The 24,194-nt window shown below is 34.1% G+C and overlaps 2 protein-coding genes across 2 annotated transcripts; both read left to right on the top strand.

Moving 5' to 3' along the window:
- The first annotated feature begins 117 nt into the window (after positions 1-117).
- Positions 118-8,658, top strand: LOC128238113 (phosphatidylinositol phosphatase PTPRQ-like). Its single transcript, XM_052953684.1, has 7 exons — positions 118-421; positions 763-1,047; positions 6,245-6,478; positions 7,015-7,101; positions 7,357-7,526; positions 8,011-8,191; positions 8,489-8,658. Exons 1-7 carry the CDS (start codon positions 118-120, stop codon positions 8,656-8,658), a joined length of 1,431 nt encoding a protein of 476 aa, XP_052809644.1.
- A 1,159-nt stretch (positions 8,659-9,817) lies between these two features.
- LOC128238112 (tyrosine-protein phosphatase 10D-like) lies at positions 9,818-24,194 on the top strand. The gene is made up of 18 exons (XM_052953683.1): positions 9,818-9,971; positions 10,327-10,592; positions 10,945-11,014; positions 11,259-11,414; positions 11,606-11,710; positions 11,810-11,906; positions 12,345-12,539; positions 13,216-13,299; positions 13,630-13,711; positions 14,123-14,225; positions 14,880-14,959; positions 15,487-15,619; positions 16,227-16,363; positions 17,458-17,609; positions 17,994-18,144; positions 18,599-18,687; positions 23,219-23,260; positions 24,179-24,194. The coding sequence occupies exons 1-18, from the start codon at positions 9,818-9,820 to the stop codon at positions 24,192-24,194; spliced, it is 2,112 nt and encodes a 703-aa protein (XP_052809643.1).

Genomic DNA, 24,194 nt, shown 5'->3' with positions numbered 1-24,194 from the left:
ACTGGTGCTTACAATTGCAGGAAGTTGCATTATGTTCCTGATATTTGTCATACAATCATGCATACGTCTAGTCATTAATCATTATTTTCAAGATATTTCATGATGTTTGCATGTATAATGTTCTTAAATGGTGTAAGTTTAATTTTTACTACAGAGTTGAACCAAACTGGAATTCACATAGTTAGCACAGATGAAAGGTCATTGACGCTTTCCTGGGAGCTGAATTCAGAGATACACGAATCTCCAGTAAACGTCACAGTTGTTGCAAATAATCTCGATGGTGGTGAGGAATACACTTGTGTTCTAGGACAGACTGGAAATGCAACCTGCGCTGACCTCGTACCTGGATGTAACTATACCGTCAAAGTGGATGACCTTAAAGGAACGGTTGAGAGCTCTGCGTTAACCTCGGCCTCTTTAGGTATAACATCAAAGAGTTGTATGATCATTGTTTGTTTTTAGTATTTGTACAAATATAAATTAACATTTAGCAATTATAGTAGAATCTAACAGTTCATAGACGCTGATCATGCATGGTTTTTACACAAAATTGGAGCACAAATAGGCAGAGTCGCGAATGCTGATGGCTGGTTTTAAAGACTGGGAAATTTTAACTGTCTGTTGTAAGAGTAATTATCTTTGTGTTTTACTTGTTAACTATTGCTTTTGCACCACTGAATTTGTACCATGCACCACTAGTCTCCACATGATTAAATTTGTTTTTCAAGAACTGAATGTTTAATTTACTTCGTGTTTGTTTAGTTCCTGCTAGTCCTGGAAAATTAAACAGAACTTTTTGTGGAAGTTTTGAGGCACCAGATGTGACTCTTTGTTGGAGCCCAAGTGAAGGGTGTGTGGATTATTACTCTGTCAACGTTACACAGTCAGGTGGTGAGGTAGTCTTTTCGACCAAAACATCTGAAGGTGCGAATACCGCAACTGTTACCAATTTGACAGCCGGGACAAAATACAATATAACAATCTTTGCACACAGTTTTAACAAATCTAGCGCTTCAAAATTGGACACATTTGCAACGAAACCAAGTGGTTTGTATATTTTTGAAATCGTTTTTCAATCGCATACCTTTATATTTACGATTAAATCAATATGTTTTTATTTCAATTATATAACTCGGTTTTAAGTAGGTTTTTGCATATATATTTTAATACAGGCTTGAAGACAGACGCGAAGCGTTTGTCTGTATAAGCCCTCTTACGGTTTGTACGTGTATGTAAGGGACTACTTCTTTTTGCCGGAGTGATAGGTATGAAAAATATTGGGCACCACTGAACCATGAAAATGAGAACCAGAAAAGCTCGTCATATATTGTTCATATAAAGCGCGTTCACGCCGGCAAGCAAATTGTACATGTTTTGGGCGGGGTTTGACCTCCGTAAACCAATAAAAAATCATTACGGAAACACCCGAGGTACATGTACTTTTTATCGGAACTTCCATATATGGAAATGAGTTAAAAATAGCACTGCAATCAATAGTAAAGCGTGTTTTACTTATATGCAATACAGTATGAAGCAAAAAAAAAAATTGTCATTAAGCAGTAATTACATCCGACAAAATCACTAAGTATCGCTGAAACTAAATGCTTATGGAATCAAACTTGAATATATTAATCCGCATTTCACGCTACAATGAACTTGATGAAGATTTCAAGCGAGCACTGGATGCCATTTTGTTTATAGGAACAACAACAACAACAAATGAAGCCGTAACAAATCCTACTCCCAGTTTGGAAGCAGAGCAAATAAGTCTGATTTAATTGTTAAGGTGAGTTTATCTGAGATGCATGTTTTTATTTTATTTTTATTGAATTTAATATTTTGAAAACTGTTTATCTAGAAACTTCATGTTTTATCTATCTTCGCGTTCCAATCAAGGTACCGGGTTTCCCGGATTTACGGAGATTTCATACCAGTAACCACTAAACTATCGTATCAGGAGTATTCACCGATTTCGTACTTTCCGCGGAAAGTGCACTTTCCTCTAACTAGTCATACCGGTACGATATTGAATGGGTACAAATTCTCCGACATCCGTTTCCAATACGCGTCTGACAAAATGTAAATGTTGCCATTTCTACTTTTATTTCAAAGGGTTTTCTCATTTTTCATTTGTTAGCATCAGATTAAACGGTTAAGTTTCGTTTTTACAACGATTTTTGGGACAATAAACTGCTAAACAATCTTATAGTAGTTTTAATAATTTGTTGATGGCATGCCGACAGCTGCGGCCATTTTGAATATTCTGAACGATCTGCATTATGACCCATAACACAAAAACAAACCAGAAACGTTACTTTCTGTACTTTCTTAATACGTGAGTCATAATGCTGCTGTTCTTGTTTAAGATTGAACGTATTACTGAATGAAATAAATTAACAGTGATTGCGCTAGTCTTATTGCTGTATTGTTTTTAATTGGCAGGTAAACATTGAAAATTGTGAAAGAGAAAGAGAAAATATTCAGCGTTCATTTAGTCATTTAGACCTAATTTTATATACCTATAATAAATACTCATGTGTCTTTCGTTCTTATAGAAACAATTTATGCACTAGTCAATTGTAACCCCCCCCCCCCAAAAAAAAAAATAATAATAAAAATAAAAAACAATAAAAATAATAATTTTGTGTAAACGCCAGCTTCACCCAACTCGAAGCCTTTAGTGAATGTCATTATGAAAATAAGTTTTTTAGTAATTTCATCAACCAGGTATAGTGCATCTTTTTAGTAATCCAATTCCTTAATAACTTTTTTTATTATTGTTTATGACAGGTTGGAGATAGGGATGATGACAGACCAGCCAGTCGAACTTAAATTGGAGTAGACATCATGCGGTAATTTATTAGTATTTCACAATCACTTTATGATAATTTGTATCCAAACAATAGCGGGTTTGAATCTTTTAAGTTCATTTTCTCTGTTTGTTTCATTCCAAAATAACATTGTTTCATGCTGGCTGTAAATTATTTCCGGTCATGACCATGAGATTATATCATTTTCGTATGAAACGACAACCTCTGCGTGTTTGTCAATTTTGTGAAACTATTTTGTTTGCCGTTATAAATTTGAGCATAATATTAAGAACTAATTTTATAAGCAGTTAAACAAAACTTAAAGTATCTCAAGGCACATGGGATAAAAAGTGTGTCAGTTACATCAAGGTTTTTGACTTATCCCTCAATACTTCTTAATACATTTCAACATTCTGTAAAAGCACAAGTGTATTGGTTCTTTTTTATAACCACCTGGTTGCTGAAGCTCTAGAGGACCTTTATGGACAAAAAATCCTGTTCAAGATAGTTCTGTCTGGAATTTCATACCACCTCCAGGTGATGAAAAATGTCTGAAGAGATTCTAAGCAAGTGCATTTCTGACTCCTCCAAACTGCTTCTTTGTAGTCAATTACCTTAGAGTTGTTTAAAACTTTCAAAATATTCAAAAATAAAATATTTCATCTATTTTTATTTGATCTTTGAATCCATCAAATTACACTATGACTATGTGACTATATCAAATTTATGACTACATATAGAATTGTGTATGCCTCAAATGATTGTTAACTGGTATACCTTCACAGTAGTGGTTAGTACTTTTATTCTGTTAAAAACATTGCATTTATGTTATTTGCAGATTCTGATGTGCCAGCAGCCTGAAGAGGTCAAACAATGAAACTGGATGCAGCACAGAACCCCATATTTCAAGAGAATGCAGATGTTAGTCATCCCTGTCAAACTTGTCTGTGTGTAAATAATACAAAATGTGACATTTACAGCAAATATGTAATAATTGAGCAACATATAGACAATTACAAAACTCTATTCTGTTAATTTTGTGCCATATTTAGCATTTAAAACCAGATACTTTCAGTTTTTGCTGGTTTGTTCGGTTGCTTTTATTCATGATTTTTTCAAGAAGAAATCAGTTCGGTATATAGTAGTTATGGTGTTTTAACTGTCAATGAATCCAAGATCACTGTATGTTGTTGAACTGATATGTTAAACATTTATGATCCAGCTGTCAGTACAGAAAACATTGATTGTGCTTTTGAGAACATCGAATTTTATTAACATAATTTGACACTGTACATATTGCAAGCATTTTCTCAAATAAATCTATATAAATTAATAGTAGATCATAACTGCAGCCTTACTTTGTGCATATTAACAAATGTGAATAATTTAATAGCCTCATGGTGTCATTCTGTATAAATAATATAATATAATCATTTAATTGTTTCATTTTTTTCATATATAAATGGATTTGGAACTGAAATTTGGTCTTGCTCTATTTGCTGGTACACTCAACAAATATATATGAAATAGTGCTTAGTAAGCTCAGATGACAGTTTTTCACTGGGTTCTTATGTGGGCGTGTTCCAACAATATCACTGACTTGATTAATTTTATTGTATATGCTATATAGGTGCTAAATTTAGAATATATTTTCAGCTCTGTTGAATGTTGATTGTAATTGCAATTTAACACATTTCTTTTTAGATCACCCTGTGGGTTAAACATTATGTGAGGGTTAGAAGTCATTTGTTTGTTATTACACCTTGAAAAGTTTAAACTTTAATATACTGTGTCTAAGAAAGTCCCATGATATAGACAATTGGTTTTGACTATTTTCATGCTTGATTTAAAATATACCTCATAAGAGGTCATAACATATTGGGCATTTAAAAGTCAAGAAAATTTTAACATTAATTCATTCATACAATTTTATTTCCGACCAGATGTAAAAAACAACAACCTTTTTATCAAAAAGCAAGACAAAAAGGTCACCTTGGGTGCTCTGTAAAAAATGCATGTGTTGCTGCATATTTAACTGTCACAGGTCTTTTAGTATATACCTGATATTCATTAATCGAAATTTAGATAATTTTGATCATTAGACATGATGTTTGTCAGATTTGTCAATGCAAACACAAATTATTTAAAAAATTATTGAAAGCATCGTTTAGATAATTCTGTAATGAAAGCAGAATTTGTGGTTGCCCTTAAAATCTTAACAACACATTTGTTTGGCGAGGGAAAGGGGTTTGTTTTTGTAACAAACAAATAGGAATATATTCTGTATTCTCACTGAGATATTTTGCAGACAATTTGCGAGAGCTGCTTGGCTACATATTGTTCATATACAATTATAATTATTAATAATTAATTAAATGTTTTACCATCATATTTAAATAGATTTTTGCCCATTCAATTCTAGTTAAAAATATAATTACCCCTGCTTGTAATATACTTCAGTGCAACATTATTGGTATGTGATCATTTTTTCTTTTCTTTTTTTCTTTTGTAACATATTCTTCAAATGCGTTTGTGTACTTGGTCTCAAATGCATAGTAGCTTTATTTAAGCTAATTAAGAAGAATAACTCCAAACTTCATATAAAATATATAGTAATGCATTATATATACTGTATACACTAATATTGAAGATGGTTTTGTATATACTAAATAAATTGCTAACAGCAACAGAACTGCTTGTAATTAAAAAGTTTCATGAACATATACAAAAAACGTTTCCCTTTTATTCCTAGTATGTTTCACAACTTCAAGTGTTCGGCAATAACACTTTAAGCCCGTAGAGGCAGCGCATTAGTTCATAATATCATATACAACTAATTGTACAAATAACCCTTTCTTCCATCTCACTTTGTTTCTGATTGATCAACAAAGTTAACTAACACAAATAAAATGGTAAATCAATGTTATACATCTGAATCATACCATCGTTATCTATAAAGTATATCAACACAGACAGACAGACGAACGGATGGACGGACGCGGACAGACAAACATAAGTTTATCTTTCGACTAGTACATGGTTCCTAATAAATGACAACACTGTGTATAAAATAAATGTAGAAAACATTCATATTTTTATAGACTTTAGTGATAAGTAGGATATTGTGTTTAAAGTATGCATAAATAGTAATACTACGGATTCATTTTACATTATCTAATTAAAATAGTATTATTTAACCAATTCATATTCGATTACATACATATATAGTACACAAAATCAATATCACATCCAGACATTGGTTACATAGCGATTATTAACTTCCACTATAATGTGACTCATTTATTTCCAGCTATTTTATAAACCACATGTGTTGATTAAATCACAAATTCAACGTATTTCGCTACAAGAGCAGATTTGGTTTAATATTCAGTTCAGTTCCATGAAACCTTATTTATTTGTTTTGTGAATTTCAGAACCAAGTCAGCCACTAAACCTCTTAGTTAAAGTTCTTGGAAAAACGGAAGTAAAGTTAAATTGGGAATCTCCTAAACACCCAAATGGTGTGATTTCTGCCTACACGGTGTGCTTTGCTTACAAGCACTATTGGGACCAGTCATACTCCGAAACAAACTGCACTAACAAAACAGCGCCGGAAATGGACGTGAATGGAAACCACTTTAAAACAAACTTGTCACTTCCTTTTGCAGGTATTGTTTGCTTCGATAGAGGGTTATGTTTTATGTGTATGTCTATGGTTTCAAGCACTTTATGGACTAGTTATACTCAAAAACAAACTGCACTTACAAATCAGTGTCGGAAGTTGACATGATTGGAAACTACTTTGAACTTAACTTGTCACTGCCTTTTGCAGGTACTGTCTGCATGGATGGAGTAATAAATAATTTTTTATATATATATATATATATTGTCGTGCAGTTTCGTGCTTCACAAGCAAGCAATTATACTTTTTTTACATATTTTCAAAACGGTTCTTTATTTAATTTTACAATTTGTTACCCGTTTCGTTTGGAAGCCTATCATTCTCTTGCGTTACCGTTGTTTGTAACCAAGATATATGTTCTCAGACGATGTCACATATATATGTTTAAATATTATATTCATAAATGACATGGTTTCGTCTACTGGGTTTGTCCCTGCAGTTTTCGTTGTATTATGTTAAGAAAACAACAGTAATTTAAACAATGTATTACAAATTCGTTAATTGCTGAATCACTTATTTCAGGTACATTTTATACCTTTTCTGTTGCTGCTCTTAACGAAATGTTCACGGGGAAATCTGTTCTTGTTGACGCAAGAACTCACGAATCAAGTAAGTATCTGTTATATTTAGTACAAAAATATGTATAATTGATATCGCCATTGAATTTTTGTATGCAATACAATTTGAGTTCTTTCTTTCAAATATACCTAACATGTAATTAAATGTGAAAACAAAACACAAATGTTTCGAAAACATTCGGCTATGGATATATTTTGGCCTACTCAGAGTTTTTAAAATGATTCAATAATAATAATAATAATAATAATAATAATAATAATAATCAACGTATGTTTTATTCCACAGCACCCGAGAGTGTCACTGGACTGTACGCACAGGCAACCAACACAACCATTACCTTGATGTGGTCACGTCCAGATGTCCCGAATGGAAATATCATAAAGTACCAGCTACAGTGGTCGAAAGGGAAACACGTGTGCAGAATTTTCATCGAAGCAGATACACATTCGACCTGGGTAAATATGGGAAAGACTTACTGGATTTTCAAAAATATAATGAGCATGTTCCATATTAATATCTGAATCAATCAAACCGTCCGGGAAAATGGTACTCTTCTATTGTATAATGAGTAGAGTGATGGGGACGATGTACTATGCAGAATGCAACTCGTCCATGAACCTGGTAGTTTCAAATGTATGTGAATAAAGTGAGAAGGGGCGACTGTGATATACTTAATGGTACAAGTTTTTGTTTAATGCGTTTAATTGTTTTAAAAATTACTTACATATAACGAATATTAGCCTTAAAAAGTCTAGAAGTGTTCTTCAGCGTATTTAAGTAAATTATCAATGAACTTGTAATACAAAGGAGTAAGTCCTTACATTATGTGTCAATTTTCAAATTAAAATATCATTTAACGGTGTCTTGGCATGTACGCTAATTAATTTTATTATGTAAGCACATGTATGCATTAACGTTATGATTGCTAACTCTTCAAAGGGACGCGATGCTGAAAGATGTGATTCGGAACTGCCTGAGCCGATTGATGTAAACCAGGTGGACGTGAACTACACCATTACCGGGCTTGAACATCTTAAAGACTATGATTTGTGGTTGACACCAAATACAGCTGCAGGAGATGGAAATACCTGTAATCTCACACAACGAACAACTGAAACAAGTATATATGCTTTCATCGTTTTCTTATTCATTTCTGTGTCAACAGTCTAGTGGTCACGATCACGATTTAAGGACCATTTGACTGGTCTATCCTTACAGGTTCCTTTGAACTACAGTTATCTTTCATTTATAACATATGACTAACAATTTCCATAGAACATTTCGCCCAATCGTAGCTTAACTGAAGCCACTAAAATATTGGAAGTATGTACACATATTAAATGAAACATTTTTGCACGGATCTATCAGAAAAGATAACATACAAGCAATAAAAAAACTACGTATATTAATACCTCAGGCCCTGGACCTGTGGGTAATTTGACAATACGCGATATTCGGTCAGCCGCGATAAACGTGACATGGACGATTCCTGAAATAAACCCAGGTCCGACCAACTACACAGCGGTCGCTATAAGCACGATACCTGGACAGGAACACACTGCTCGGTGTGAAGTTGAAGGTCAGTGAGATCACAAAAAAATAAATATATATGAAAAGTTGTAGTTTGTGATAACTTTCGTACCATGAAGGCCTTTTTGCGCATGTACGCACACGCTGTTACATTATCACTCTTTTTGGTTTAAACAAATAGAGACTTTCCAAGACGATAATAATTTTAAAAAAAACATACATTAATCATGTAATGCCTTTTGCCTGGTAATCATCCATTGTGATATTTTATTGCTACTATATATAACCATCGTTAACCGTGGTTTGTAAAACATTTCAGAGAAAGATGCCAGTGAGTTACAAAATATCCTCCACGTCTTCCAATATTGTCTTCTTAATAAAGTTGCATTTTCACTCAATTCATGTGATATGAACTTTTTATTTAACAAAACTCTTCAATTGTTTTATCCATACAAAGATATCGAAAGAACTAATAATATCATAAGAATGGACAAGAAGTATAGACTGTAATAAAACAAATAAAAACGTTTCCTTTGTAGACACGCTTTACAATGTATAAGAAACGACAACTATCAACTCCCTACAAGCATGTTGACTTGGAAATATTTGTATACACTAACTTTTTTGTTTATGGTGCATGTTCTTATCATTTCGCACTATGGCACTTGTTATGCTCTACATTGTTTATAATCCAATCATTGATTCGTGTTGTCATGTTATTATCACAAAGCTCAATATTTAAATGCTACTATATGGCCATACGTTGATGTAATCCTTAGTGATTATAAAGTAAAGCCGCCCTTGAGAGCGCTTAGCTTATCTGTTCTTGAAATAGAATATGGGGTGTTCAAAATGGTGCAGTGGTGCCTACCATTTTGATTCATGAACAGTCTCAATCAAAAACTAAAAGGCTTCTTTCATAGCTTAATTTCCTTATAACAAGATCAAGCTACGCACGCAATTTTCGTGTTTGTATAAATAGTGAAATATTTTATTGAAAGTATTGAGGCAGTTAAACGAAATTATATTCATCAATATTGCGATTAACTATTTTTGGTTTTAAAATATATTTATTTAGTATGAAATGTAGCCTTAGAAATAACATTCTTAAGCATGTTACGATGGAGTTTGTTTGTGTTGGAGAAATTGGGTCTTGGTGTAAATTGTGAATCCCAAATTAACACAATTCTAGAATCCTGTATATATATAACACACCATGGGCGTAATACATTTTCCAGATTACACGAGCACTGGATGTGAGATAGAGAACCTCCGCGAATTTTGGCAGTACAAGGTGAAGGTCATTGCAGAAACCAAGGGAGGGATCAGTGTAACAAAACTATCTCAGCCTTTCTATACCGAAGAATCAAGTATGTTTTTCAAAATCAACTTTGCCAAACATTGTTTTCGCAAAATGTTAACTGAAATGTTAATCTTTATATAAAGATCAAAGCTTAAATGAAAGTAGTTTGCATTATTTTCTGAAAAGAACCTTGAACAAGTTTAGTTCAAGCTGATTAAATATTTTGATAATCTAAGACTTATAACTTTAGAGCCACAATTGAAATTTCAATTTGATATGTATATTTACGAGGATATTAATACTGATATCGCAAAGCTTGTAACGTCTGTGGTATAACATTATACATGTATTTATCGGTACGATTCAAATTGTATGTAAACGAACCTGAATTGAAATGAAATGTAATTTTGTTTTTGTTTTAGCACCAGGGACACCGACGTCATTTCAAGTACAACTTTTCAAATATCTGACAAACGTATGTGACGCCACAAAGGTCAGAGTTACGTGGAGCGAACCCAACCTCTTTGACAGACATGCCAATATCACACAGTATGTTGTACAAACGGAGCAACATAATCACGAGGTGTTCACGTATACCGTTGATGACCCTAAACCATTTTCCAGACACAACAGTCAGTTTTCATTGGTGTATGAAGGTCTCAAGGCTAATCGGAGATACCAGTTGCTGGTTAGACTATTTATTACTCAACTTATTGGAATGTATTCTTTACCTAGCATCTAAAAGTCTGTGACTATTTGCCAGTTATGTATTGACAAATAATTTGTATGCGCGAAATTTTGTTGTGAAACATCTGGCGTCTTTTTAGCGGCGAGCGAACGCCAGCTTATCGTAAAGTCAAAATAGTCCATATATGAATATTAAATTGCCTAAACTATTTACCTTTGTCTTAAATGGTCAGCGAATAATTTAGTTTGAACAGTTTATACATGTTTATAATTTTTACTGGAAGTTAATTTCACACATATATTGAAAGGTGTATCATATATACTTAGTAACAATTGCTCAGTTATGATGACAGATATATGCAGTTGGAAGAAATGGGATCAGGGGAAGGCCTGATTACAAAACATTTTGGACGGAGGAATGCGGTAAGTACAAGAGCAAGTGGATTGAAGCTCCGGTCATGTATTTAAAGATGTTGATTATTTTTTTATTCATTATTTTGCCTCTTTAACTCCATTCACTTACTTTTGGTGAATTATAAATAAAACCAACTTTAATCGTAATTTGCCATTTGATATCCATTCTTCTACTATTTCGTACACACATTGTTTTGAAGCTATTAATAACCTCAACGTTTACGTATTTCAATTTTACTTTTTCGCGGAAAAGCTCCCCCAAGAATGGACTCTCATATTGAGATATTAGAGATCACCTCGTCATCGGCCATTGTTGACCTTGATCCTAATTTCTTCACAAACAAAACACAAGGGGAGATAGTGATGTATGGAATGGTAGGAGGAAATGGACGGGATGTGGTCAAAAAAGGTATGTTTAAGGGGTTTTTGAAACGGTTTTTAAAGATGACGCCACTGACACAGCAAAGTTGATTGTATTTGATAAGCGGGCTTAAAGACGATATAATATTTTATTTAAACAGCATTAAGAAAAAAATCAACATTATGATCTTTGTCGCTTTCAGTAAATGTTTTAATGCAAAACATTTCATTTATTTTCAGTAAATGGAAACGATGTTATGAATTTAGGCAGCTGGAGCAAGTTTACATCAAATAACAACCAGGGAGCATATAGATTCACCTTCTACTTAGCACCGATTGTGAATGGTATACACTTTGTTTCTTTCCTTTGTAAAGTTTGTAATATACTAAATAATTTGAACTCGCTATTAGATGTTTCAATGATTGTCCATTTTTTCATAATAGGTAAACTTCGGCTAGAGGTTGGACAAAATAAAAACTGCAGAAAACATGATCTTGAAGATTTTTGCAATGGGCCGCTTCCTAGTGGATTAGAACTATGGTAAACGGAACTAAACACAATTTTGACAAGGTTTTATTCAGTTTAGGTTATGCGTCTTTCTTTTAGCGAGAGAAAAGTTCCTCCATATATATATATATACGTTCGGAGAGACACGGCGACAGTAACGAAAACTAATTTTACCTATCATAGAATCACGCTGACGTCAAATTTCTGGACAGTTACCAATACTGGTGTCCATCCTGTAATGACATGTCTTTCATGATACGTCATTTGGCCGGTCATGACTGTAATGCTAAGACCCCAACGTATATAGGTTTGGCGTAAAAATAAACGCAGTTTTGTTTTAAAGTTCTTAATCCACGTCTCATACCATCTATGAAGCATGTATATATTTTATCTCTATAGTGACTGTATAAATTGATACAAGTCTTATACGAAACGTGTTTACAGTTATGCCAATTGAATTACCATTGACAGGGTAAAGGCCTATGCCTGCACAAGGGTTGCATGCACTGTGTCCGAGCACTATGGACCTTTCACAATCCAACAACTACAAAGCGTCTCGAAGGATGGTGGTGTGGATGGGGCCTTGATTGCATTGCCCATTCTTATTGCCATCTTTATCCTCATCAGTATGTTTCTGGTTCTTTGGTGGCAAGGAGCAATTGACCCGTAAGTGTGAATGAATGGTTTAAAATTATGTATGGTAGACGCATTGTGTACAATTCTGAATAAAGTGTGTTTCGATTAGTTTTGATTTAAACTTTAATGCTTCATTTGAGTGCCTTTGTTTCTACAAATGCCACGTATTATACGTGTTACACTTACGTATAATAGTATATAATTTCTATTAAAGTTATAGTATATAGTAGTTGTATATTTAAGTTTCATATAGTTTCATATTTTCATATTTCTTCTCAAGTTTAATTCGTCTCTTGACCCACGTTTGAAAGTGTTTATTTCTATTTTTTGTCTATACATTAACACCCATGTCGAAACAAAATCAAGTGCTATAACTAGTGTGCTGATGAATTATAATGTTATTATTCATACTACACACACTTTATTGAGCTTTGTCGTTGATAACATAGCACAAAGTTTCGACACCCCTGTACCCTCGATATCGAAATTGTACATTCGTTCTGAAGCGCTCGTTTTTTATTTCAGTAACTCGGGTTTTGGGTGCTGTTACTATTACTTAGACCTTAGGTTTTGATGTATAAAGAGTACCAAATGCTGTATCATAAATATAATTGATATATAATATATATAATGTATGTACTTAGAACAAGAGCATGATAGGAAGAACAATAATTGATAATTTTGTAAATTTTGTAAATGCTTCCAGGCTTCAGTGGAAGGAACGATTGCTAGGAGTGGGCGAAGAAGAACAGGAACAAGAAACACATCAAGAGATTGCAGAGCCCGACAGGTCGTTTGTCTGCTGTTGCACATTTGTGTTTCTTGTGTATTGCATAGTCTTTAAACCTTGAATATGGGTTATATGTTATTGAACAATAATTGCTTAATATGAAAATGAGTGATATCGTGTTGTGTTTGATTTAAGGTGAAACACAGACTTTGATTACGTTAAGCTTGGCTGTATAGTATGTCATTTGTTGTTGATATATGGATATATACGAGTATTTTGTTACTTACTTGTTTAGTAGTGTTATACTGAATTATTGTGTATTCAAATGAAGTACTCATACAGTAAGAATAGACTTAATCAACATTGTGAAACAATACTGACTTTTTTTAGATCCATTCCAATAGCAACATACAGCGAGGCCCTTGCTGTCCTTCACAGGGACACACATCTTCTCCTGTCAGATCAGTACGAGGTACGCTCGTTTGTTATAACCGTATATGCTATAACTGTATAGCACCGAGTCGACTTAGTTCCGCGGTAAAGATGTCTGCGTTTTGCTACTAATACTGGTTTTGCACGTTGTCGCGTGTAGTTCATATAAGCTTATAGCTGTTTTAACATAACAACTCATATACAGTTAAAGCGATATGTTCTGGTAGAATTGTTTTGCTCTTATTTTCTTATATTCCCTTTAAGTTTGGTGTCGTACCCACTCTCTATTTGTAATACAATCCAGTGCATCATCTGATTAGGTTGATCATTTTGTTGTTATCGTATTACTTTTGATTTAACAACAGAGATTTGACTTAGCAACTTATTTAAAATCAACAACTACAACAAACTACTTTGTTGGATTACATACAATATGTTTTATTGCTGGAAGGAGATTAAGAGGCGTGCGGGTCGGATAAAAGGGATGTCCGCCTTCGAGGCTGCCAACCTTGAACCGAACAAATCCAAAAACAGATGGGTCAATATTTTGCCCTGTAAGTAATTTTCTGCTCTTCACATAGTAACGTACAATAGTAGTAGTTATTCGTACAAAGAAGATAAATGCTGGGAGTACATAATTATAAGGGTTATGCTGCAAGCAGCATACTAAGTCAAACACTTCAGAGCTCCGGCGATATCTATTCTCATACGGGCACTTCGAAGTTAAGTGTAGACTTACACAAATAGTAACCACGATCTACTCAAAATCCCATTAATATGTTGGACAGTGAAGGCATTGTTTCTGGCATAGCGCAACAAAAGTAGTCACAAGAATATTTTTTTCTGCAAAGCAGAAAGTACGATTTAAATATCTATAAATATAAAAAAAAAATGAAGTCACTTAGTTTTATGAAATTGGTAAGAAAATATATTCAACATGGAATTATTTTTCCGCAACGGTTTAAATAAGAATCTAATGAGATCGCAACATTGCCACTGTACATACCATTTTCCTTCTGTGAACCTACACAATAATGTTGTGTTCAATTGATAAGCTGTCCTTTGTAACTGTGATACAGGAACGTGCCCGTAAGAGACTAAAAATCGTTAGAGAATGATATTATTTTAGTTAACATGTAAATATTTTCTGTACTTTATTTCTAAGATGAATAATCTGTCTAACAAAGTTATACTATTTCTACCTCCAGTCAACCATAGCAGGGTTAAACTTCAACAGTTGGATGACGATGACCCTGAATCAGACTATATCAATGCTAGCTATGTGTCTGTAAGTTGAATTGCATGGTGTACGCTTTACCATTCTGCTATTCAAGTCTCAGTTCCTTTGGCTATATACTTATTCAATGGTGAAAATGCTTCATATTAATTGCCAGGTCCTAAATGTTCGAATAATCTTTTTAACAGGATCAAGATGATCCCACTAATTTAGTTTTGCCGTAAATTGTGTAATTGTCTTGTTTTGAAGAGTCCCGATGCTTTTATAGGAAATTTCATGGCGATCACAATAAAAATGTTTAAGTACAATCAAGTTAAGAAGTGTTTGTGCTAAATGAAATAAGATGCTTTAGCTTGTGACGCTCAAGAAAGTTCAAGAAATTGGAGCCATGCATGATTTTGTTCCTTCTTTCTGGCATCATTTAAACAGGATCAGAAACCAAGTTCATTATATTTCTGAAGACGAGTAGTATAATTTCTTGTTAATTATAACGAAAAAACACAGAGCTTTTAGTTTTAAATTAAATAAAACAAAGATAACTACTCTTTAAGTCATTTACTAATTACCATATGTTGTAGGGCTTTCACCAACAACGGGAGTACATAGCAACCCAGGGTCCGTTGCCAGGAACGATCGATGACTTCTGGCGAATGGTGTGGGAACAAAACGTCATGGTGATCGTCATGTTAACGCAATGCAAGGAAGGAAAACATAGTACGTTTCTTTAAGATGCCATGTTTATTTGACTATCGAATAACTTAACAACATTAATAATTTACAACGCTTACTTAACACGTAACTTGTAAATTGTTAACAGCAAACATATACTAACTATAATGAAAAGAAACGCATGTGGTAGTTCTAAATTGAAGAGGTTGTTTGGATAAGATTGAATACAGGCGTTGTTTCGAAGATATTTTATTGTTGTTCTTTTGTATTATGTCTATACAGTGATATTACTATGATTTCTATAAAAATAGATTGTGTTTAATGTTCATACAAGATTTGACTATGATGTTTCTGCTTGTTTTTAAACTGTTTATAGTAATATGTCAACATTTCATCTCAATGGACAACTGAAAACGAATCCCACCGCTCGGCAAGGGGCCTTACTCGACACATACCTTTTCTCCTACTTATGTGTTATTTTGAACCAAAGAACCAACAGGTTTCCAGTGATGGAAAACATAAACGTGTGCACTTGCTTACGACATTTCTGCCTACAAGACTACGACAACAACTCGACATATCTCTTCACAAACAGGCGCCTGTTTAAGAATAATATCATTGTTAACACGTTTTCATTGTTTCCGACCACAGGATAAGTGTGAGATGTACTGGCCGGACACTGTCCAAGAGCCCAAGCAGTACGGAAATGTTGTGGTCAACCCAACATCAATAACCAACATGAACAAGTTCAACATCAACATCTTCGACATCTCGCACGCCACCGACGTAATGTTTCTTTAAGTGCTTGCGAATTTCTTTCGCACCTACTAGTAGGGGCTAAATAAAATATTCAGTGTTTGTATGTCTTTGTTTGTCTTGTAACAATAATAATAATAATAATAATAATAATAATAATAATAATAATAATAAAATAATAATAATAATAATAATAATGAATAATAATCATAGTTAGAGCTATTAAAGATGTGATGTTTTTCACAACTGTTGTAGGATCAAGTGAAACAAACTCAAATTTAAGGAGCCACAATTTCACATGCTGACCAGCATTGCTATGATATACTTATGTGAAAAACTACAGAAACAAGCTTGGTAGCAAAAAGTTAAGGCATAAACCCGGTTTAATGGCACTGTTTACGCAATACCTGGAGCTTGATGCTTGATTTTTCAAACCATATTATACGAAGTCAAGGGCCATAACTCTTGTATGACGAAGTTAAATGTCATGAAGACCAACACTCATTTGAAGGTCTGTGTGTGTATATGCATTACTATTGAAGCTGCATGCAACACAATAGGTCTACTAAGCCAGTGGCCATAACTCTTGGTAGACGAATGGAAGAGTCATACAAATTGCAAGTTCATAATTCCCTATGCAAACCATCATCGTATGAAGATATATGTGTGTAAGTGCATTACTTTTGGAGCTGCATGCAATAGCAGGATAACTTAGTCAAGGGCCATATTTTTTGTCGAGGAATTAACAAATCATTCTTTTATTTTTTATTTTTTGCTGACCAACATTCGTATTAATATTTATGCGAAAAACTAAGTTAAGTTTCATGTGTGCAAGTGCAATACTTATGGAGCAACATGTACATCATAAGAGATTGTGGCGTGATGTGGCGAAATGTGGCATTCACATCTCCTTTAAAGCTCCTAAATGGGGGTATACTAATGATGGTCTTAGCTGATAACAACGTCGGCCAATTATTTTATTACATAATTATTTATTATTATATTTACCAAAATATTATTTGAAAATGAGCTTGCTAAATTGTGTCATAAGATTTATACCGAAGACGCGCTTTGTTTATTTTATGAAACACTTTATAATGTATCAATGCTTTATTCTATTTCAGCAAACGAAGACGAGGAAGGTTGTGCAATTCCACTACCTGGACTTTATGGATTTCACGGCTTCCGTGAAAGTTGAACATTTCATTGACTTCGTGCGCACAGTTCGAGTTCACGTGCCGCACGACATGTCCAACCCTATGGTTATACATTGCAGGTAAGCATCGTTCCTAACAGACAGTTAAACAAAAAAGTTAACATTGTAATCAAAATTTCCTGAAACGAACTATCTGCTATTGGTTAAATGAATTGATATTGACAATTTCCAGTTGTTGACATTACGCCGTTATGTGCAAAACGTATATGAATAGAATAGCAGAAAGTAGTAAAAATGAATTTTCTGATTGGTTGAGGTCATTTTATATGTCCTCATATTATTCTATAAACCATTGCTGTCAGTAATAGTCTCAATTTAAGACAGCTGTTTTCATACTTTTAACCAGTTTACCATACTTCATAGTTTTGCCTTGTAGTTGTGTAATGGTGACATTCATTTTGGATATATTTGTAACATTCTCCTAGGCTCCTCTGAATATTTCAGTGCTGGTGTAGGCAGGACCGGTTCGTACATTGCTATAGATCGCTTGCAACAGTATCTGAACAGTCCAACATTCAGTTTCGATGACCGCATCAACATTTTCGACATGGTCATGGAAATGAGGGAACAGAGAGTCAACATGGTCCAGACTGAAGTGAGTAGTTTAAATTTAAAATTAAATTAGGGTTGATTTCAATGGATAATCTCAATTTTCAACCATTGGTTGCATTTTGATAGCCCCGACTATTAAATCCAATAAAGCATCACGCTACTGTACATTCAAGTGCAGGTACGTTGTCACATATATGTAGCTGTATATATGAAACGTTTTTGTATAGCCGTAGAATACGCATTACATTGATATGTAAGTCCACACTGTAATAAGCCTAGCGTGATATGCAGACCCTCTTATCAACGATTGTATCTTACGATCACGTTTCGAACTGGTGAATCTAAGTATTAATCGTTCATTAGAAACTAGTTGTTTTATTGGCCACGTACGACACAGCTTATTTTCATTTGGGGATAACACTTTCTATCTAAATAGTGTGTATACTATATTTGATCGTTCGCACGCTGATAAGACGGAACCATTATGTATATTACAGTCTCAGTACATCCTGATCCATGACTGTTTTAAGAAGATGTTGGAGGACAAGAAGAAATCTCTGGAAACTACACAATCCATGAAGGAACTGTACGTCAACCAGGCATTTGCTTAATTATTATTTATATTTGTTTTCGCTTGCGTTTCTTGACTTAGTTTTAAAAGCATATTTCCATTCATGAAATAATTACACGGCTAGATGGATAAAATCGATGCCAATGAAGGGTTTCAACTTGTTGGCAATTGTGTTAAATGAAAACTGCAACGCTCGATTGTGAACACACCTGACCTCTGATATGAACCACTTTCGATTTAGTTCTGAATACTAACCGGTACTGAGTCCATTTTTGATAGTTCATAACAAAGCAATCCTGTTTCGGATCTAGCCTCAAATCACTTGGGTGAGAGGCGTACAACTATACTACTCTCATCCTCTATTACCGTTGCACGTCGATGCAACTCGTAAGAACTTAAGCAATATCATGAAAAATGCTTAAAAGCTATTTGATTACTGTACGTGCAGCATTGACAGTACTTAATTTTCGTACGCAGCATACTGTAGACGAGTTTGTTTCATTTACCGTCCTATTGGAACATTATGTATTGGAGGCGAACTATTTTTGGAGAAACAAACTAGCTTCTGATATTGAATAAGTTTATTTGCATAGGGTGGAGCGGATCAGCCGTATACCCAGGAGATAACATCTATCAAGAAATGTTGTCAACTTAATCTTATCAACGATCGAATTGTACGATCGATTTTATTTGGTTTAATAAGATATATTTTGAAAGAACGTTTTCACCTTAGATATTGCTCTATAAATTGCTGTAATTGTGTCATGCACAAAGGGATTTTAGAATTATCACATGTTTGACACATGTTTTCCGTTCATAAGGACGCCGTTTCGCGTGCAGGATCAACGTCCCTACCTCGAAGGTCAATGCCACACTAAAGTTAATTATTATGGATATTATTATGCTGCATAAATGCATAAACAGTATAGTTGGTCGCGTCAAGGCTGTAACTTTGTCATGCACGGGAGAGGTTTTGAAATAAAATGACATATGTGTTCAATACATGAAGGCGATGTGTCTCATGCAACACCCATGACCCTACCTGAAAGTGAAAGGTTCCACTAAAGAGTTAAATTATTACAAAATGCTGCAAATATACAGTAAAGCTGGTCGAGTCGGGGCTGGAACTTTGTCATGCATTGAGGGATTTTAAATCAATTACTTGGCATATGTGTCCAGTATATAAAGATTACGTGTCGCGTGCAAGACCCACGTCCCTACCTTGAAGGTCAAAGCCAAACTTTGTTGTGTTTGTGCGTAAACAAAATATTTGGTCGTGTCCGGGCTGTAACTTTGTCATGAAAAGAGGGTTTCAAAACTACTTGGACAAATGTTCGATATATACCTCAAGGGTCATGGCCAGACCTAGAGGTTTATCTTTATAGGATGTCGCATATATGCATATAAAGTATAGTAAGTCGTTTCCGGGCTATAACTTAGTCATGCACATGGGTTCAGTACATAAAGACTGCGTGTCGCGTGCATGAACCACGTTCCTACCTTGAAGGTCAAGGCCATCTTACATTTTTATTCTCATGGATTGATGTGTGTGTGCATATACATAGTATTTGGTCGTAGCCGGTACTTTGTCGTGAAGAGGGTTTCAAAACTACTTTGACATATGTTAGGAACATAAAGACCCACGTCCATACCTCAAGTCATGGACACGCGTACAAGTTTAACAGTATGGGATGTTGCATATATGCATATTCAGTATAGTTGGTTATGTCCGGTTTGTATCTTTGTCATGCACAGGGGGGGGGGGGGGGGGGGGGGGGGGTGTTATAATAAATTGACACGTGTTCAGTACATAAAGGCGATGTGTCGCTTGCAAGATCCACGACATTACCTTAAAGTTCAAGGTCACACTAAAAAGTGTAATCATTATGAAATACTGTATATGCATATACAGTATTAGGAGTATAGCTGTCCATGTCCGGGCTATGACTTTGTCATTCACGAAGGGATTTTAAAATGATACGCATATGTGTTAGGTTACATACAGCAGACTTGTCAGAAGACCTCTTACTACATCACTCCTCCACACTTCAACCATCATGGGGGCCGACATTTGCTTAAAATGTATTATAGCCCTTCCTGCCAAGTAGGCATATTAGTAATTGCATAATCTATTGCACTGAATCGCACTTCGGGGGCATTCGTCACTTAATGCGACAGCTCTTGTTAAATAATATTTCAAACATTAGCCATTCGTTTGGTATTCAATTTAAAATCGTGAATCCTAAGGTTCATCGTATGCTTGTTGATAAGATGGCCCTAAGTTTTCAGTTAAAGACGCTATATATATATATATGTACAATTATTATTCAGCGTTCATATCTTAGATACGCTTTCATTTGCTTCGAGTATGTATTGGTTGCGCTGAACTAAGGTGGTATTCAATATACAACTTCAGTTAATCTTATCGTAATGCAGTATTGACTTCATTCACTCTTTTGGTCAGTTATTCATAACAAGTAATCCGATTAGCTCCTGACAAACATGGTCAAAGTAGCTCCTTGTTATCCTGTAGACACTTAGTCTATTGGACTTACTAATGTATCAAGAAAATGTTCTGATGTTATTAATTTTAACTGCGGAATTAGTGACTGCCACAACATGATTGGTCTTACTCTGAATTTAACAGTACCAAAATATAAAGCAAGGTTCATTAGCTACAGGAGTTTTTAAAATTTTAGCGAAACAGAATTTTAATGATTTTAGATGCTCAGATTTATTTTTTATTAATAATGGTGATGACATAAACTCGGTTTCTGACAAATCCTCAACAGTAGTGATTGAATGCTTTGACAAACATGCTCCGATTAAGCAACGAAGGAAACCTATACAGCCTGCCCCATTCATGAATTTTGCCTTAAAAACATGTATACGAAGGAAATGTTATTTAATAAATATTTAAGGAATTACAATGCAACCAATTGGGAAAACTACAGGCAAATGAGAAACCAAGTTAATAAAATCAAGAAAAAAAATCAAGAAAAAATAAGACAGATGCTCTGGAGGTTGTAAGCAAGCTGACTTTTCGAAAACAATTAAACCTTTCCTCACTAATAAGGGTACTACTTTTCAAAAGAGAATTGTGCTTAGTGAAAATGACTCACTTATTTCTGACCAAGTGGAGATCAGTATTCGTTTTATGATTTTTATATCAATGTGGCTAAGAGTAAAGGTGACAGTAATACCCCTTGCGATGACAATCATGTTAGTATAAATATAATTAAGGAAACAAACAAATCAGAAATATGGGTATTAAAAAGGCAACTGGGTGTGATAAAATTTATGTTAAAAATTGCTTCCCCTGTTATTGCACAACCACTAACTGAGATGATAAATAGATGCCTAGTGGATTCAACTTTCCCAGATAATATGAAAAAGCACAAGTGGTTCCAATACACAAGAAAACTAGCATTTTAGATAAGAGTAATTATAGACCTGTCAGCCTTTTACCTGTGGTGTCAAAGGTGTTTGAGAGAGCACTCTATGAAAAACTGATGTAATTCTTTGACAAAGTATTTAACCATTTCCTTAATGCATTTAGACCAGGCTATGGCGGTAATACAGCTCTCCTAAAATTATTGAGGATTGAAAATACTTCTTAGACAACAATTAGTATTTGGCAGCAATTCTGATGGATCTCTCAAAGGCATTTGACTGTTTACCCCATGACCTATTGTTATTATAAATGAAATTCTATGAATTTTCTGAACAGTCTTTAAGACTTATCGAACGATACCTTTCTAACAGAAAGCAATGCGTAAAAATCGGAAAGATATCTAGTGATTATCAAAACATTGTAAAAGGTGTACCACAGGGCTCAATACTCGGACCGATACTTTTTAATATTTTAATCAACGATATATTTAACTTCATTAACAGGAGTCAGTTATACAGACGACAATACTCTTTCTTATTCAAGTCACTGTTTGACAGATTTAATAAGTACAATAGAAAATGACAGCTTAACCCTTATAGATTGGTTCTCAGGAAATCAGATGAAGGCAAACCCAGAGAAATTTCAAGCGATAGCTCTAAGCATGAAAACACCCCAGCAAAAAAAATTCAATTCCATAACATAGAAATATCATGTGATGACGAAGTGAAGCTGCTTGGTGTAAATCTAGACTTTTTGTTAAATTTTAATTCACATGTAGCTAGTACGTGTAGAAAAGCCTCCAGACAACTGAATGTTTTAAAAAGAATAAGTAAACATATAAATAGATTAGACGTGTTAACCATATTTTTATTCTTTTGTAATGTCTAATTTTAACTACTGCTCTTTAAGTTGGCATTTTACTAATGAATCGAACACCAGGAAAATAGAGAAAATTCAAGAAAGAGCACTAAGATTTGTTTATGAAGACTATACTAGCAGCTATGAACAGTTACTTGTAACATCTGGTCTTATTTCTTTGAAAGTCAGGAGATTAAGAACAATTGCCTTAGAAACATATAAAATTTTGAACAATATGTCTCCAGAATATTTAAATGATCTTGTGAACTAAAAACATGTTAATTATCATTTTAGACACACAAACATTGTTGATATTCCACAACCAAGAACAAAAAGGTATGGCAAGAAATCTTTTCGGTATGCTGTCGCCAAACTATGGAATCAGCTTCCAGATGACTTTCGAAATGCCTCTTCTTTTAACCAATTTCGCGCCCTAATTAATACTTGGCAAGGATATGAATATTTCTGCTCATCATGTGGAGTTATATAGGAATTCAGCTTTCCATAGTCAACTGGCGGCAACCTACTGGATATCTTTTAGCCTAGTTATTTAAACCTGCTAGCCTCTGTGTTTTCTGTACCCATAGCAGCATGTATCTTTGTGTGCTTGCCCATTACCCAAGTTGTTGTTATTTCTGTTGCCTATGTTTGCTGTGCTCGTATTGCTATTTATGTCCTATTGCTGTGCTATTTATGTCCTATTGCTGTGCTATTTATGTCCTATTGCTGTGCTATTGATGATCTATTGGTGTGCTATTTATGTCCTATTGATGTTCTATTGATATGCTATTTATGTCCTATTGATGTGCTATTTATGTGCTATTTATGTCCTATTGATGTGCTATTGATGTTCTATTGATGTGCTATTTATGTCCTATTGATGTGCTATTGATGTGCTATTTATATGTTATTTATGTGCTATGTATGTCCTATTGATGTGCTATTTAGTTGACTGTATGCTACTGAAGTTATTCGCTTGTGATTTATGTGTGCGTTTGCTTTCAATATATATATATATATATATACTTAGGCTTATTTCTATGTTGTAACACGTATGTATTTTAGTAACTTAGCTCTTAACTTGAACATATATATTTATTATGCATGTAATAGTATGTAAGTCGGTGTAAAAATCTCAGTAGAGCTTATGTTACTTGTTATGTAATCCGACTTCAGAAAATAAATATTACTTGACTTGACTTGAGCTACATCATTCTTAGATCCATTTATGATCATTATTGAATACCATCCCAGAACTTTATCAGAATAG

This window comes from Mya arenaria, chromosome 6 (genome assembly GCF_026914265.1).
Source record: "Mya arenaria isolate MELC-2E11 chromosome 6, ASM2691426v1".
In the NCBI taxonomy this organism is placed as follows: Eukaryota; Metazoa; Mollusca; class Bivalvia; order Myida; family Myidae; genus Mya; species Mya arenaria.
The sequence above is the reverse complement of the archived record's forward strand: the minus strand, read 5'-3'. Positions and strand labels throughout refer to the sequence as shown.

Excerpts from the sequence above, each read along its gene's own strand:
- LOC128238113 (XM_052953684.1), top strand. The coding sequence starts at position 118 with ATGTTCTTAAATGGTGTAAGTTTAATTTTTACTACAGAGTTGAACCAA. Across the intron at positions 7,102-7,356 it reads CGCAAGAACTCACGAATCAA|CACCCGAGAGTGTCACTGGA; the intron begins GTAAGTATCTGT and ends TTTATTCCACAG. Across the intron at positions 8,192-8,488 it reads ACAACGAACAACTGAAACAA|GCCCTGGACCTGTGGGTAAT; the intron begins GTATATATGCTT and ends TTAATACCTCAG.
- LOC128238112 (XM_052953683.1), top strand. The coding sequence starts at position 9,818 with ATGGGCGTAATACATTTTCCAGATTACACGAGCACTGGATGTGAGATA. Across the intron at positions 12,540-13,215 it reads TGGCAAGGAGCAATTGACCC|GCTTCAGTGGAAGGAACGAT; the intron begins GTAAGTGTGAAT and ends AAATGCTTCCAG. Across the intron at positions 18,145-18,598 it reads TCAACATGGTCCAGACTGAA|TCTCAGTACATCCTGATCCA; the intron begins GTGAGTAGTTTA and ends TGTATATTACAG.